This window comes from Melospiza melodia, chromosome 10 (genome assembly GCF_035770615.1).
Source record: "Melospiza melodia melodia isolate bMelMel2 chromosome 10, bMelMel2.pri, whole genome shotgun sequence".
Taxonomy (NCBI): domain Eukaryota; kingdom Metazoa; phylum Chordata; class Aves; order Passeriformes; family Passerellidae; genus Melospiza; species Melospiza melodia.
In genome coordinates, this window is record NC_086203.1 from 20,365,312 (window position 1) to 20,382,801 (window position 17,490).

Consider the following 17,490-nt stretch of genomic DNA (forward strand, 5'->3'; position numbering starts at 1 on the left):
CTGTGATGGGACAGTCACAATGGGATACAAAGATAAACAGGGAAGGAACCACTGCAGCAGGTCCTTGGTGAGCAAGGCAGCATTCACAGCATGGTCCAGGGCAAGTGTGTCCTGCTATCAGTCCACAGATGTGTCAGCTACAGCTGACAGCCAGCACTGGCCCTTCCTACTAACCTGAAGAGCAAACATGAGATGTGATTGTACCCAAACCTAACCCCACAAACTGCAGAGCAGTTCACACAGCATCCAGGTTGCTCACTTAAGCTCTTACTTCCACTCTGGGTGGCAGGAGTTATCAAAAGAGGAAATGCAGAAGTATTGAAAACAAATTTATTTAAAACACACACACAAAGAAAATTGCATGTGAACACTGAGCCCATCTTGTCCTCCCTGAACACATCCAGCTCAGGCCTCCTCCACTGCCATGCCCAAAACCAGCACCATGGGAACTTCACCCTCAACAAATGGTTGTGAGAGAGGGTGTTCAGTTTAGGTGTCAAAGGCAGCACATGGATTGAGCTGTAAATTCACACCTGCTGACAGCTACACAGAGGTAACATCCACTAAGGCAAGGGAAGCCTCTCCACTCTGGATTCTGGCTGGAGATTCCCCAGCAGGTACTGAAGGAGTTTCCAGTGCCCAAACAGATCATCATTAAGATCAGAAAGAGCTGTTTTGTTTCAGTTCTTATCTTTCCCTGTCTCCCCCTTCCTCCCCTGCAGAAACCAAGCACAGGGTCAACCCATGTGGGCACCTGGTGAAATGTCAAGTGCCAGGCACAAAGGCCTGGAGCAGGGGCTGGCTGCTGGTTCATGGAGAGTTGAAAGCAGTTTCAATTATCACCCATCAGGCTGTACAGTCAGCAGAGATGGGAACAGAGAATCCCTGAGGGTGCTTGCAATCCAAAGCTTTCCAAATGCTCCCACTTGGTCCCTCCTGCAGAGGAGCCCATAACAACTAGTGACAAACAAACAGAAAACATGTCATGTAGAGGGCCAGCAATTCTCTCCCTGCTGTGCTTAGCTACAAGGCAAAATAGTGAACAAAGTTGCTAAACAGATTTGACAGGGCATTTAACTACTTAATTCTGTTCTATTTACAAGGTCTTCAGCAGCTCAGCACTCCCTTAATCCATAAGGCACGAAGCAAGCAAGAGGATGCACAGCCTAGTCCCGGTGGCTCAGGATCTCTGCAGCATCCTGGAGGGCTGGAAGATGGAGGTCTCATCTCACAGGAGCATGTGGCAGGCTCTGCTCCAGCTCAGAACTGCTGGACAATCAGCTTCCTCTTCACATCCCGGCTGAACCGATTCATCCTGAACACTTCACTGTCATAGAAGGCTGACAGGTTGTGGATGTTGATCTGCCGAGCCTGGGAGGAGGAAGAGGGGAGGTAAATGTTTATTTAATCAAAGTAAGAACCATGTGGTTTTCCACAGCAGAGGCTGCATAAAATTTGACAGTCAGCAATCTCTGCTCTGCTCAGCAGGAACCAGAGCTGCAGTAGCAGGGCAGACTGCAGGTCAGGAGGAAGGAACATTGGCAGTGCTGAGCTGAGCCAAGAGAGGATGCTGGCTCAGCATCTGCCTGCTCTCAGCTCGTCCTTTTACTTCCAGCAGAGACAGAATGTAACTCCTATCCAAAAGTCCCCAAAACCTCATCCAGCAGGAGAGTTTTGCAAGGGAGACATCTGACTGGGAGTGGTCACCCTGGCAACACTAAGGTGTGGCTTTGGAAGCATTTACTGTGCACATCTGATGCAAAGAGCAGAAAAGCACTAAACCACACTGCTCTAGTGCCAAGCAAGGTCAGTATTTTGCACAGAATGGCCAAGTCAGAAGTACAACCTTTGGACAAGCATGAAGATGCATTAAGAAGGCAAGCTAGCCTCAGGAGGGATTGAAAAGTTCATACACATCTGCTTTTTGCTTCTTCAAATGCAGATACCAGGGAACTTAAGTTCTCATTCACCTGCAAAAGGATTTACCATTCTAATCCCAAAGCTTTATGGGGGTGAATGAGAACAGAGAGGGAAGAATACAGAACTTCCAAACAAGAGGAGCAGATGCAGAGGAGACAATCCTGAATCTGGGTTATATTGATTAACACCAGTCTTTTTTATAGTATCACAATGCAGGAAGGGAAGTCAGAAGCCTCAGAATGCCTCTGGTTCTGGGGCTGCAGAGAGCACGAAGCAGTCCCAGAGGCAGCTGGCTCTAAGCCCATACCTTGTCCACCAGGTCCTTCTCGGGGACCTCGATGGTGTCCTGCTGGGCTCCGTAGCGGTTCCTCTGGTACATCACCTGCTCTGCAATCAGCTGCTTCAGGATGAACAGCAGCAGCTCGTTGTTGTCTCGCTTGAACGAGAGGTAGCGGGAGAAAGTCTGGGAGGGAGGGTGAGATGAGCCATGAGGATCAGAGCAGTGACACACTGCAGTGTGCCAGCCCCCTCCTGCCACAGAGCACACAGTGACACTGCTGTCACCTCAGTGTATCTCAAGTGACTGTGTGCCAATTGCCACCTGCACATGCAGTGCCAGCCCTGTGACAGCCACAACTCCCCTGTTGGCCGCTTTTATTCCCATCTGGAATCTCTGTAGGGGAGCTGGTGCCTCTTGGGGGCTAGCAGTGCACTGCAGTGGAGCTGTGCTGCCCACAGGGACACAGCCATGGGAGGGCTGGCCCTGGGCAAGGCACAGAGCAGTTTCCCTTGACCCAGACTGCCCTGTGCCTCCCCAGCAGACGCTCATACTTGGCTGCCTGTTGGAGGCCAAAGAGAGAGGCCACGAGTCATCCAGACAGAGGGCAGACACTCAACAGTGGATAAATGCCAGCGTGCAGCCAGCCAAGAGCTGTTCAGAGCCAGGCCCTGCTACACAGAGAGCAGGGCAGACTGCACACTAACCCACAGTGAGTGCTGTCCTGTGGTTAACTGTACCCTGAGAGCCCAATAAAAACGTGAAGAAACAAACTGCTTGCTTGGCTTGATCACCTGGCAGCAGCAGCAGGTGCCCTGTGCCAAAATAGCAGGGAAGGTGTCAAAAAAGAATAGACATGGCAGTGCTTTTGAGTCAGAAGCTCAAGGTACACTTCCTTCTCAGACCCAACAAAGCCATTGCCTCAGCACACACTAATGAGGGGCAGTCACAGAACAGTGCCTTGTTTGGGGTCCCTCCTCAAAGGCACCCAGCTTGAGCTGTTATTGCACAATGATTGAATTATTTTAAGTATCCAGATGTTTGAGACTTTGCTACGGGAAAACCTGGGGTCAAGCTGGTAAGGAAACCTTGTCTGTGAGTGTGATGTCTGTAGTTGTGAAGTGGCCTTGGTCCCAGGTGGTGTTAGTGTGACTGCCAGAGGGGCCCCTGGATGGTCAGACAGGGAACTTCCTTGACACTTCAGACCCACAGTACTTACACAGGCTCAGTGCCTCTCTCCACAGGACAGAGCCCTGCAGAGCACGAAGTCTCTTCCCACAGCCAGGGCAGTACAAGGAGCTGCAGCTGCAGCTTTGGGCCCTGGGTGCAGCTCCAGCCCCCAGCTCAGGTGGTGCCCAACTTGTGTAGGGGGATAAAATATAAGAAAATAAAGACAGTGTAGGAAGTAATCTTACCCCTAAGGACTTGCAGTTATCAAAGATTAGGAACAGGCCTGACTTTACCAGGCCACAGCTGTAAGCAATGAGAAGAAGAGTGCTATAAAAGAGTGGGGTGGTGTTGAGAAGGGAACTGGAGTCTGTTGGCTACTGTGAGAAGAAAGAGTCAGTGCTCTGAGCAGCTGCCCATGAGAAACCCCAAGAAGGTGTGAAACCTTTGTGATGAGGAGACACCAGCATGGAGCCCCTGCGATAAGGTGACACCAACCTTGCGCATGCTGCGCATGACGCTGAACTTCTGCGTGTCGATGAAGCTCTCCAGCATCACCCTGATGGCCATGTTGACATCATCCTCCACCACGTAATCGCGCAGGTGCATGCGGGCGTGCGCCTCGGCCATGCGGATCATGGACTCGATGTGCCGCACCGTGATGGGGATGCTGCCCGTGGCCTGGGGGACGAGAAACACGGCACTGAAGGGGCAAGACAGGGGCCTTGTGCCCAGCTCCTTCCACACTGCACACACTGCTCCGAGCTCTCTGCACCTCTGAGGGTGACTCAGGATAAGGAGGCTCTGCCACCTGCTGGCACAGCTTCCCTGCTCATCTGAATTCAGCACAGTGCAAGGGGATGCTGTGGGGTTGCTCTGTGACACTGTTTAGGGCTTTTCCAAGATTAGCAATCTAGTTTCCTCTAGTAAATTTTAGGAGTTAAAGAATCAAAAGGCCAACCAAAACAGGTATAGTTTTCCCAAGCTCCAAAAAAATCTCCCTCACACCTCAACAAATTCCTCTCACCTGGAGAGCCTGAAATGAGCCTGAGACATCCCACTGACAAAAGAGAAGGGCATTTCTACAGATAATGGCTCCCTGTAATGTATCAGGAGCATGAGGATCTGAGAGAATGCAAACATCTCCTGTGGGCCTGCCAGACTGGGTGATCACAAAAGGACTTTGCCATGGCAGGCACTGTACATGTGTCCTGTCCATCAGTCCACACATCATCAACAGGCGAGACTCTGCACTTAGAGGAAGAATCATCTGTTCAGCAGACACTGCAGGATCTGCCTGTCTCTCACAGAACAGCAGCACAGACTTCTGTGATGGGAATGGCAAGAATGTGTCAACATGTGCTGGAATAGTCTCAGGCTGATCTGCAGTCTAGATACATACAGTTCTTCCCTCCTTTCCTCAGTATTCTCACCATAGACTCCTTCCTGAGGTCACTGTACATCCTGGCCACCTTGTCCTGGTCCATCTGGTTGAGTTTGGGGTGGACCTTCTCTTTGGCATACACTATATATTTCCTCAGGATCTCTTGAGGAATGGGCTCAACCCCATAGGTGTTGGGAAGGATGACCTCATTAGTGTCCCCATTCACTGCCTCCTTGCTGCCTGGGTGGTGCTTGACATGGCTGCCAACAACGAACCGGGCAAGCATTTCATCCTGCAAGAGAGCAGAGCACCGACAGACACTGAGCACAGCCAGTGGACATGAAATCCCCAATAAGCAGCTGCAGCTGAGCATGCCAACAGCAGCACTGAGGCCCAGCACACACTCAGGGTTCCTGGCTCAGCCCCTACCTGCACTGGGTCCACCGTGTCCCTCACCACACACAGGATATCAAACCGGGAGATGATGGGCTCCGTCAGGTCCACGTTCTCTGAGAACGTCAGCGACGGGTCGTATCGCCCACCTGGGCCACAGGTCAATAATAATAAAAATAATAATTAATCCAGGTCAAACAGGCCCCAAGGCTGGAGCTCTGCAGGAAGGACAGACCTCCAGTATGTTACTGAAGACTTTCCTGCTTGCTTGATCTCTGCTCCAGACTTGAATGAACTAGGCAGAGGGAAGGAAGCTGTGCCACAGCTCTCATGGCTGTGGAATTATGCTGAGATGGTCCTGTAGTCTCTCAGCACTTACCTATGGGATTGGCAGCAGCCACAATGGTGCAGCGAGCTTGCAAGGATGTGACAATGCCTGCTTTGGAGATGGAAATGCTTTGCTGTTCCATGGCTTCGTGGATGCTGGTCCTATCTTGATCATTCATCTACAAGAAAGCAGGAATGATTTAGAGTGAAACTAAGTCTTTACCCCACTGCCAAATACACCAAGGACAATCAGCTCCAGAAGTTCTGAAAAGGCAGCAAACTGCACTATGGACCAACTGCAGGTACTTGGGTCATCTGGGAGATGCCACCATGAGTTACAGTGTGTCCTCAGAGGACAGAGGCACAGCTGGTCATTTCACAGCTAATCTTTCACAGAGAGATGAAGCTGGGCTCACCTTGTCAAATTCATCAATCAGGCAGACACCTCTGTCAGCCAGCACGAGGGCTCCTGCCTCCAAAGTCCACTCCTTGCTGACTGGGTGCCTCTGCACGTAGGCTGTGAGGCCCACAGCAGAAGCACCCTGGCCAGTGGTGAAAATTGCTCTGCTTGACACCTTCTCTATATATTTAAGAAACTGTGATTTTGCTGTACCAGGGTCTCCACACAGAAGCACGTTGATGTCACCACGAACTTTGTGTTTGCCACCTACAAAAGCAATGGGAAAACCCTGTGGCAGCAGAGTGCATGGCTTGGCAGTAACCCTGCCCTGAGCACAGAGGTGAAGAGAGGACAAAGCTCTCTTCAAAGCTGAAGAGAGGACAACCAGCAGGCACAGCAACCAGCTTACAGGAAAGTTGAGGGGGAAAGCAAGTCAGTTATCTTTGTAAAACAGACTTTCTAACCTGGCTGACACATCCTTCTAAGGAGATGATAACAAATCAGGGTGCCAGAAGGTCAAACCTCTGAAGGAGCATTAAAAATGACCTCCTAGAGGAGGGATAAAAACTTGCCTGGGTTTGCAACAGGAGCTGTTTCCAGTCATAGCATTTCTACTGTCACATCAGTTTTCAGTGTGATAGAAGAGCCACTCACCTGGGTTTTTGGGCTCTCCACCAAAGAGAGCTAAAGCCAAGCCCCTCTTGATATCTTCATGTCCATAAATAGATGGGGCAATGCTGGCAAAAATCTGAAAGGGAAATCAGAGGAGTTGTCCAGGGAATACCAGTTTCCATTCTGAAGAGAATCTTGCATGAACATCAGCAAAGTGCCATATCTAAAGTTACTCTTCAGATATTGCGGTCTCCAAAGAGTGTTTTATTATCCAGTGTGAGGCCTTTTTCAAAGGTGATGACCCACCCACTGTTACCTAAAGGAGCTTCACAAAAATGGTGCTTTTGGGGCATGGCAGATTATTTAGTCTGGTGCTGGAAGCTGCTGCCACTGCCTCCACAACCCTGTTCTACACAAGGAACATCACAGTGCCTGTTATCAGCTCTTGTAAAGCTGGGGACCTTGATCAGAAGCTGACTCCCTGCATGTGACAGTACTTGAATGGGCTGTGCCACACATGAATTGTTGTCATAGTCCAATATTACAAACAACTGGCTTATTTTCTCAAGGGTATTCTGAAAATAACCTGATGCTGGAGACTACTCATGTTAAAACACTCCTGGTGCAACTGAAGCTGCTGCATCCACTGCAACAGCAGTCACTGTAACTACAGCACAGCCAAGGCAATGGAGCAAAGTCCCTCATTACAGAAGTTAAATCTGACCCAAGTGAGGTTGAACATACACCAGTCCAGGAGTTTGTTCTTTCAAGTACTGGATTCAGGTCTTAACATAGAGGAAGCAAAGCTAAAATCTTAAAATCTCTACCACAACTTAAGCTAAGCAATAATATCCCCTTTAGGGGACTGGAGATGCAGTCACTGGCCTCACAGAACACTTCTGCCACTTGGCTTTTAAAACACACAGAGAGACAAAACTGATCAGATGTAAGCACTGTCTGAGTGTGTCTCACCTGTCTTCTAGCCCTGTTGGGATGTAGAAGGATCAGAGAAGGAAAGGGAGAAGCAGAAATTTTTTACCTCCAAAGGTACAAGGGAATTCCTTATTTACTTCCCTCCCATAACTGACTCTCACCAACAGCTGTCTGAGAGCTACAGAAGACCATTCAGACAGAACTGGGATTTCTGGGTTCCTTTAACCACTGTTTGGCCAGCTGACCCATTTCATCACATTCTGATCCAGCTGCCAGGTGATGGCAAACTAGCCACATGAAAAGAAGGGATGTCTGAGGCTGACCCACCTTCTCCCCAATTTGCTCATCCTTGGACAGACCCACAATCACTTTCACATCTTCATCAGTCAGCTCCCCAACAGCCAGCTTGTTGTCCTTCTTGGCAATGTGGTTGGCCAGGATCACAGTTGCAAACACTGGGAACCCATTGGCAGTGTTCAGGGAGCCATCATAGTTGTTGTGGTAGATCCCTGTCAGCTCCTGGGAAGCAGGAAATGCTCTGTCAGTGCCTGCACAGTACAAAACAGCCCCTTCTCCATTCTAAGGTAAGGCTCAAATGCATCTGAGGACAGCACCCTCATCCCCACAGATATTCCCACAATGTCACTGTCAGATTTTAAAAATACCCTGTTCTCTCCTGAGAGTTGAGCAATGTACTCACAATCTCATCTCCTGGCTTGCAGCTGTCCACCAGGTCAGCCAGGAGAATGGCATCCTTGGAGCGGGGCAGCCTGCCCGCCGCCACCTTCCCTGGGCTCTCCTGGATCTTGATGCGCTGGTAGTTCTGATACACTGTCTGCAGCAACAAAATCAGAGAGTTACCCAGCTGGTCCAGCAGGCACCAGCATGGCTCTTCAACCCAGCTGGTCCAGCAGGCACCAGCATGGCCTCCACAGGCACCTCAAGAGAAGGGCCACTCCAAGATTTCAGTTAGAGAATTATAGACATGGGAGGATGTGGGCTGTGAGGAGCAATTCCAGGGTGTGATAGGCAATAATGGGGACAGAAAAGCACTTTGCTGCATCCCACCACTGTGGTTTAGCCTCCACAGTGTTTGCCCATCCAAATACCAGACTAGTTCGTGAGAGAAGAATGCTCCACTTGTGATGGTTAAAGGTATCAAAGCAAAGAATGAAAGTCAGAAGTTCCACATCAATGATTTTGCTCTCTGGCTTATTTAGCTGACAGATCAGGACAGACTGACCTAACTGGGAAGGAGATCTGGACAGCGTGTGTCTGCATTTCTAAAACAGGAATAAGTAACTGTGTACCACAGAGATGATTGTGGCAAAAGATTCAATCCAAACACCTACAGTGTGGCAATAAATTACTTTTGGCTGATAAACTGAATCAAGAGCAGGTCAAGAGCTCAAACAGACCTATCTTCACAGCTCCCTGGATATAGAAGACCTTTCTAGCCACAGCAAGCTGTTCAAAGGGCGGGAGTCAAAGCAGGGCTGTGAGGAACAGGCAGTGCAGCAGGATGAGCAGCCACTCTCACCCAGGCAAGCACACAGTCTCTTACCTCTTCCATGTTGATGTCAAAGGGGCCAAGAGACTGACACTCCGGACAGGAACCAGGTTTCACCTCCTGGTTCTGTGACTGGAAAAAGGGTCCTAGGATGAAGTTGCACTTGCTGCAGTTGTATTTGACCATGCTGAGCTGAGGCAGGACCCCTGTGCAGCTTGTCACCACTCCACTGGTCCGGATCAACTGATTCAAGTGCAGCTGCCTGGGGAAAGACAGAGATATGCTGGATGCCTGCAGGCACCAGAAGGCAAAAAACCCTCCAGAAATATTCCTGCTGCAAGGCACAAGTTTACCTCAGGGAGCTGAAAGCTCATCCTTAGTATGATTTCTCCCTGTGCTAAGCTCAGTTATCCTGTTAGACTTACCCAGAGGTTTAGCTCACAGGTGAGTCCTGAACACCCCAAAGCCTAAAGCAAGCCCCAGAGCCACTGCTGGTAGCTCTGCTCTCACCTGAGTGACCGCAGCTCTTCCACCAGAGGGAGGTGGGAGATTCGGACATGGATCTCCTGAGCAATGCGGTCGTACTTGGGGTACATGGCCAGCACCACTTCCTTGGCTGCTTCATCAAAGATCTTCAGCATCTCTGCTGGGGCCTCAGGCAGAAAGTAGGCAAGGACATGCTCCTGGGCTGCCAGATCCTCGTAGTTCACCACCAGACTCTCTCTGTTCTCTTCAGAAAAAGATGGGGTGAATTGTAATTTCAGCCTGTTCATTCCTCAAGGAGTTTGCAAAGGATAGCCAGAACATACAAGCCTGTATCTTGCAGGCTGCAGCTAATAGAACTCTGCACCTTCCCCAAAGTTTAGAGATTAACAATTTGAAAATGGGTGGAAAACTCTTTTAAATTTATTTCTCTAACAAATTCTTTATCAGTACCAAGCTTGTGATTGTTCCTCTCCAGTTCTGCACAGATACTCCCCAGGCTCACTGTTCCTGAAATTCAAAAGCCTCAGCCCAATATACAATTTTCTCAGAGACCTCCAGGAAACAGAAGTTAATAGGAGAGACATTATGTGTGCTGAATGGTTGGCAAAAATCCTCCTGTGTCTTATGTTCGTGGAAATGGATGAGACAAATGCCTTTTATTTCCTAGCTTTACAAAATTGATCCTGTTCCACTGCTGAAGCTTCTGCTAGCTATAAAGAATAAATACAACAAGCACAGCTACATGAGCTGTTCCTAGATGTGACAATTTCTGCTTTTAAAACTCATCAATGACAGCCTTAATGACCGTTTCTTCTGGCAGTGCCTAGTCAGAATACAAGGCTACAACACTGACACAGTTTCCAAAGTCACAAGGTCTATTTGTGTCCCCTTGCTGGATAATGCAGTTTCCAGTGTGAGAAAGTAACTGGTGCAGACAGCAAGCAATTGTTGTCTCTTTCAGATCACAAACTTGCAGACCACTGTCTGCTGCCCCACATATTCTTCTGCTAGCATTTCTACTAAATGAATATTAATGAGGAGCAGACACCAGGGGCCTTCTAATTAGTCAGCCAGAATCAAAGAAGACACTAGACATGTTTCCATTATTCATTTATCTCCATCAGCATCAGTCGTTCTTAAAGTGCTGATTCAATGTCTGGAACAAAGAGGGCAGGCAGCAAATACCCACCTCTGTACTGGATCACCACAAAGAACCATGACCCACATGAAGAGTGAGAGAGCCTCCAGTGACCCAGCCCTACCTTTGCACATGTCACTGATCCTCTCCTTGAAGACATTGTGCCCATGGTCATCCACGTGGGTCTTCAGGAAGTTCTTGAAGCGGTGATAGATCTCAAGCCGGGGCGCGGCCATGGAAACCCACTCCCTCACAGAGTGCCCTTTCATGTCCTCCAGGTTCTCAATGCTCTCAATCATGTCCTCATCCTCCTCCTCCAAGCCTTCGGCAGCCCGCTCCGCCAGCCGCCTCTTCCGGGCAGGACGGTCTTCATCCTCATCGTCACTGTCTGGGCGTGGAAGGAAAAACTGCTCAGCATCTGGGACTCCCATTCCCACGCCATGGATTAGTCACAGTGGGATTGCAGAGGCTGTGCAAGTACAGAGGTCACAGCCTGGGATACAAACCAAGAGACATCCCAGGTCCACCTTAAATCCAGTTCTAGACTTGCTCCTACATCTTCCACAATGCAGCCAAGACTTTAAGGGTGTTAATTTGAAGATTTGTATGCAACAGCACACATTCAAGTCTATTAATGCCCTACCCAAGGAATGAGCTTGAAAGTGCAGCAAAGGCCCTTCCACCCTGTGACAGTGTTCACCGGGGTTCTTGGATGAGGGGAGAGATGAGAATGCTGACTCCATGTTGAGAAGGCTTGATTTATTATTTTATGATATATATAGATTACATTATAACTATACTAAAAAGAAATAGAAGTAAAGGTTTCCTCAGAAGACTAGCTAAGAATAGAAAAGAATGAATAACAAAGATCTGTGGCTCAGACAGAGAGTCCAAGCTATCTGGTCTGTGGTTGGCCATTAATTGTAAACATTCAAGATGGCCCAATCACAGACAAACCTGATGCATTCCACAGCAGCAGATAATCATTGTTTACATTTTGTTTCTGAGGCCTCAGCTTCTCAGAAGGGAAAAAATCCTAAAGAAAAGGATTTTCACAAAAGATGTCTGTGATACCACCCAGCCCACAAAAGTCTGTACAGGAGCACCAACACCGAGAAACTTGACAGCACAGCTTGGCAGAATCCCAACCCTTTGATACAGGTCCAGGATCCTTAATTTGTTTCAGCAGTGACCAAGACACCAAATGAGCTCCCAGGAAACCCAAAGGAAAGGGAACCTGCATTGGGGAATCCAGCCAAGCCCACAGTCAGTGATTTCATTAAGAGCCCAGGCAAACTGGAGCTCTAGAGACCTCCCTACTGACCTGAGAGTAGAGAGCCCAGCTCCCCCCAAGGGTGAGGTTTTCATCAATCCCCAGGGTGGCACAGCTCACTGCACCTACCGTAGAGCAGCCCCCTCCTCATGCGGCCCATGCCCTGCTCCAGCTCGCGGTCCCGCTGCCTCATCACTCGCTCGGCAGCTTCCCTCTGGCTGGCAGTCAGCTCCTCCACATCTTCATCATCCAGGGCCAGGCCCTCTGCCTCGTACACATCCAGCTCTGGGATGGGCCGGTAGTCCCTACACACACACACAGAGCAGGGAGTCAGGCCAGGAAAGCAACTCTGCAGCCCTTCTGCAGCTACTGCTGGGCAGGTGTCAGGACAGTTCTGCACAGACAGAACGGTGTTGAAGGCACTTCCCAGGGGAAGATGCCCTGCAGTAAAAGGGCTCCAAGCACCACAGTTAGGAATGCAAAGAGCCCCAAAAGCATGATTGGGAATGCCAGCATTCAAGCCTTTGTGTTGTAAAGTTCAGTTTGCCAGCAGACCTTGCTGAGTAAAACAACATCAAAATTCATGCCTAGAGAAGCAGAGCTGGGCTGAATGCACATCACACATCCAGGCAGATCCTGTGGGATCATGATGGCACTTTGCTCAGTTCTCCCAGGACTCAAATGACACCATGCTCTGACCTTTTTTTCCCCATTGCCCAGCAGCTCTTCAGCCCTGTCACCCCAGGGCTGAAGCAAAGCTGCCAGCACAGCAGAGGGATCACATAATGCCTGAGAGCTCCCTCCATGTCTCTGGCTGCCTGACATCCCCAGCACCCCATCGCCAGACACAGCGCCCCAGAACGATTTTCTTACCTTTCCATCCCTTCCCCAATGAGCTCTTCCCCTTCTTCCTCCTCTTCGGGGAGCCCCTCGGTCCCCAGGAGCCCTTCGGACTCATCCTCGAAGGGAGGCAGGTCCCGACCGGGGCTGGACGTGAAGGCATCGCCGCGGCGGGAGCTCCGCACGGGGCTGGTCACCGCTGCCTGCGACTCGGAGGAGTCCTGCGGGGACAGGAGGGCAGTGAGGGCAGGGGAGAGGGGGCTAGTGCCTGCAGGGGCCTGTGCCCGTCAGTAGGGGGGTATATGGATCACCCGTGAGTTATAATAATTAACCCTCCTTGCAAAAGACAATGGAAACATATGGGGTGGGGGGGATAGGTTGGGAGATACGGGGGTATCTACCCTGGCAGCGCAGCCGGAGCGGAGGGAAAGGGTCCGATCGTGCCCCGGCCCGGCTCTCTGCTCCCAGCGCCGGGAACGCGGGAAAATTCCCCCGGCGTTCCGGGAGCACGGCCGGGCGCGCCCCCGGTGTCCCCCCCACCCCAAAATCCCCTCTGGACCCCGCAGCGCCGAGTGCCCGGCGGCGGGGAGAACCCAGGACCCGCACCCATGAGGGTGGGACCCCAAATGATCGGCTCCCCCTGCCCGGCACGGCCCGGCACGGCCACTCACCGCCATCACCGCCGCTTCCTGCCCCGGGAATTCCGCGCCAAAACCAGACCACGTGGTCACGAAAGCGCGCGAAACCTTATGAATAATGGATACAGGGCCCCGCCTCCTTATGAATATGCATGAGGGGGCGGGACCCCAGGCCATCCCCCGGCCACGGGGGCTCGGGAGGCTGGTGAGTGGCAGGAGCAAACTGTAACAAACTTTAGCAAACATTTCCCTCTGGGCTTGAGGAGTCTCCTCCTCTCGGGAACCCGAGGCACGGGAGAGATCCCGCTGTGAGTTCCCGTGCTCGCGGTGGCCTCTTTGGGAGCTAAAATCAAGCCTTGCTTGACCGGGTTTGCCCCGACCCAGTTCAATGGTCTTTGTTCTGATTCTCGCTGAAACTACAAGAGATGGGAAGGAGGTTCTGGCATTTTATGGGCTTCTTTTTGGGGGGAGGTTGTTTGTTTTAGGGGTTTTTCTAAGTTTTTGGTGGGGGTTTTTTTTTGGTTGATTGGTTGGTTCTTGTTGTTGTTGTTGTTTGGGAGGGGTTTTTTTTTGTTTTGTTTTGTTTTTTTTTTTAATGCAAGCCTGTATGTACTGCAAGTAACAGGGGGCTGATCAGAGCTATTCTGGAGAACAGACACATCTGTCTCTCCAGCTGTTCAGTGCAGTGAGCAAATGCCATTTGTGAGAGGAACCAAAGAAGAGCACCTGTCCCATAGAGATTGGAAGAAGAATTTAGAGAGACAAACAAGCAATGGGGCTGATGTTTGGCAAAGAGATGGAATGCTTCCTTCCAGGCCACAGGGTCTGTGGTTTGGATTTTGGAGGTCTGCATTCTCTGAAGGGTTTCTGACCACTGTTTAGTATAAGGCTATTTCTGCTCTTGGCTGAACTGGGGTGTGAGACAATGACCCTGAAACAGGAGACGTCAGAAGCAAAAGTGCCTGAAGAGGCAGCTGACAATCTGAAATGGATCTTTAGGAGCCCAGCTGGATGATTCAGGCTGGTACTAATATAGCAAAGCAGGAGTATCACGATATAAATAGGAGAGTGGCTCAGCCTATTCTCGGTGGCACGTGGCAGAGAGCTGGCTGGTGCTCAGAGTGAAACAGACACAGGGACACCCCCAAGATGCTCCCACTTGTGGGTTCCTAGAGACCACCATGGGCTTGGTGATCTTAGAGGTCACAGAATCACAGAGCCATGAAGGTTGGAAAAGATCCTCAGGGTTGTGGAGTCCAGCTGTTAATCCAGCCCTGCCAAGCCCACCACTAAAACATATCTCTAAGCACCACATCTCCATGGTTTGGGAACACTTCCAGGGATGGTGAATCCACCACCTCACTGGGAAGCCTGTTCAGTGCAGGACCTGTCTGACAAGGCCCAGATGACACACTGTGATAAGCCTGTGTCACCACAGGGTGCCACTGTCTCTCCAGGCACCAGACAGCTGGATGGACAGACAGATTTTCTGTTTGTCCTTCCTGGAAGATCACACACTTGTCCATGTTTTTTTCACTGCTAACTTTGGGTGCCACCTACAAGTGGTCCTATGCTTGAGCTGGGGTGCTTTGTCTCTTTGACAAGAGCTGAGCTTGGGCAGCTGAAACCACCCCTAAAATCAGCCATGCATGGAACTCCTTCTGCTACACTAGAGACATGGACTCACATGGGGACGTGAGAGGGCTGAGATGCAGATGGGGCCCAGACTGCTCGCTGGGCTGACCTCACCTGAGCACCAAACTCCTGAATATCCAACCATACCACTAGGATTTTGCAGAATTGTGGCTTCCTGCAGCACAGGAAGAGCCCTAGGGAGTGAATTCCCCTTGAAAAAAAAGGGCAGAGATACAGGAGTGCAGTCCAGGTCGTATCCTGTAGTGCAAATTTATGCCCAGCACTAGAAATCAGCAGGCTGGTAGAAAAACTGAAACAAGACAGCCACATCTGTCCCTGCAGCTGCTCAGCACCTGAACAGCAAAGCAGTTTCAGATCAGAGGTAATATGCTGTTCAGTAGACTGATTTAATAAAAACTGAAAGAGTATTTGAGAGAGATAAGAATGGTTAAATTTGGTGACTACATGAAGGGCACCATGTCTGCATCTTCCACCTCTGGCACCTGCAAGGCTGGTGAGATTGCCACAGCACAGCAGGCTGCAGCAGGTACAGCAACAAGTGCCAGCTTTCCATGGGGCCCCCAAGGTTGTATCAAGGCTGCTGAACATCACCTCTTGTCCTGCCTCAGCCCAGCAACACCAAGAGACACAGCAAGGACAGAGGGAGTGAGCCCTGCCATGTTTAGGTGCTGGCTGGAGATGAGGCACAGAGCAGCAGTGCTCAGCTGAAGTGGAAAGATGTGTGCAGGTAAGGACATGGAGCAGTCCTTGGAGGTGGGAAGAGGGGGGTTATGTTTGCCCACACCATGTGGCAGGGCTGGTTAATTCAAAGGAACTCCTGTTTCACACAAGCAGTGAGGAAGGCAGGAGATAAAGTGTCACAGTCCTTGCAATGGCACCCAGCAGTCTCCTGACCATGAAACAGCTTTTGGATCTGGTGTCCCAAATACTGGGCTCTAGCCTCAAGCTGAATCAGATGGCAAAAGCAGGTGGATTGGAAAGCAAAATCTCTCCTTCTGACACAGTTATGTGGGAGGTAACACATTCAACTAGTTAGTGCCTGAGGATACAAGTGAGAAGATATGGATTTTACTTGTCTGTTACCAAGGCACTTCTTAGGCAGAAACACTCCACCTCTCTCTAAACAGAAGTGTCCCTTCTGTAACTCAGAGATCTTGTGTCATGTTGGATCCATAAATGGAACGTGTCAAAATATTGCAACATATCATTAACCTGAGTGACAGTGTGAGATGAGACAAGCTAAGGACTGGCTTCTCCAGATGTCATTCCAAAGGCATGACACCAGCATGAAAACCTGTTTCAACCCAGTGGAAAATCAGAAGAATAGGGCTGAGGCAGGCAAGTCTCCAGGTATAACTTCTTCATGAGGCTGGCTGAGGAAAGCTAGCTGGAAAATTTGACCTAAGAAGAGGATGAAGCACTATCTGTGTGTGAGCAGGGCCTGGAACCCTCTGTGTATGGTTTGCTAGAGCAGAACCTGCAAACTTGACCAAGGTAGGGATCTTCTAAAGAGGTGTAGGCTCTGTAGAGCAAACTTCAGCATGGCAAAAGCCTTTCATTCCTACAGAAGCAAACCCTGCAGCCACAGGTGAGCCACAGGTAGAAACCCGTGCCACAATGTGTCCTGCAGTCCTTGCAGTGACTCAGATAAAAGCCATTCTCCTTGAAACTTCTCTGTCACTCAGCTCTTACTGCTGAGAATAACGTGCTGGTGCTTAGCTGGTTATTTCCTTTAATTTCCTAAATAAATCTTTGCTCATTTGTCACAGTTGCTTCCTTGTTTACGATACCGACCGTCTCTTTTGTCCGTCTGGTATTCGCACCTTGAAATCCTGCTAATTATTGATTGCATTTCCCCTTAGCAGCTGCTGTCCAAGCTACCCTGAGTTTCTTCAGTCAGCTTTGAACTCTCCTCACAAGCCAAACTCCCAGGTTGTTAATCATTCTCCCCTGCAGGAATTATTATCGGATCTCCCTCAATTATTAACTGCCCTGCCTCGCATCCTGAGGCCGTACAGAGGAGTTGTACCGCACTGGCCGCCCGGAGCAGCGTCACGGTGGGTGCAGAGCGCTGGACGGCAGAGCGCTGGTTCTGGGGTGGGATCGGGCTGGAAAGGACAGAGACTGCCCGGGACGGGACGAACCAAGACCGCCGGACCGGACCGGACCGGACCGGACCGGACCCGACCCGCCCAGCCCAGCCCAGCCCAGCCCAGCCCAGCCCAGCCCAGCCCAGCCCAGCCCAGCCCCGGGGTCACCACCCTGCCCGCCAGCCACCGCTCCCACCCGGCTGGCGACCCACAGGTGTGTGAGGGACGGGGCGCCTTTAAAGCGTGGCGGACCCGCCCCCTTAGTCCCGCCTCCCGGCCCTTCCTATTGGCTGGCTCCGCTATTTCTGTCGGGCCCTTTGACAGCACCCGCTCTCTGATTGGCCCAGCCGCGGACCTCTCGGGGACCGTCTCTCAATAGCGCCCCTGGGCTCGGCCGATAAGCCCCGGCTGTGGCGGCCCCGTTTCCGCCTGGCTGCGCGGCGCTG

At 50.7% G+C, this 17,490-nt stretch overlaps 1 protein-coding gene across 1 annotated transcript; it reads right to left on the minus strand.

The window, feature by feature from the left end:
- Positions 1-316: 316 nt before the first annotated feature.
- On the minus strand, positions 317-13,337 carry MCM2 (minichromosome maintenance complex component 2). Its single transcript, XM_063164330.1, has 16 exons — positions 13,332-13,337; positions 12,694-12,881; positions 11,950-12,125; positions 10,672-10,935; positions 9,434-9,653; positions 8,978-9,185; positions 8,114-8,248; positions 7,741-7,932; positions 6,523-6,616; positions 5,885-6,135; positions 5,521-5,647; positions 5,178-5,290; positions 4,798-5,040; positions 3,863-4,045; positions 2,228-2,383; positions 317-1,371 (listed from the first exon to the last, which is right to left on the minus strand). Exons 1-16 carry the CDS (start codon positions 13,335-13,337, stop codon positions 1,261-1,263), a joined length of 2,667 nt encoding a protein of 888 aa, XP_063020400.1. The 3' UTR covers positions 317-1,260.
- Positions 13,338-17,490: the final 4,153 nt, after the last annotated feature.

What these genes read in the sequence shown, in the direction of transcription:
- MCM2 (XM_063164330.1), bottom strand. An exon ending in TGGAGAGCCCAAAAACCCAG is followed by an intron (nt 6,136 to 6,522) that starts GTGAGTGGCTCT and finishes TTGCTTTTGTAG; the next exon opens with GTGGCAAACACAAAGTTCGT. An exon ending in ACCTCAGGAAGGAGTCTATG is followed by an intron (nt 4,046 to 4,797) that starts GTGAGAATACTG and finishes CTCGTCCCCCAG; the next exon opens with GCCACGGGCAGCATCCCCAT.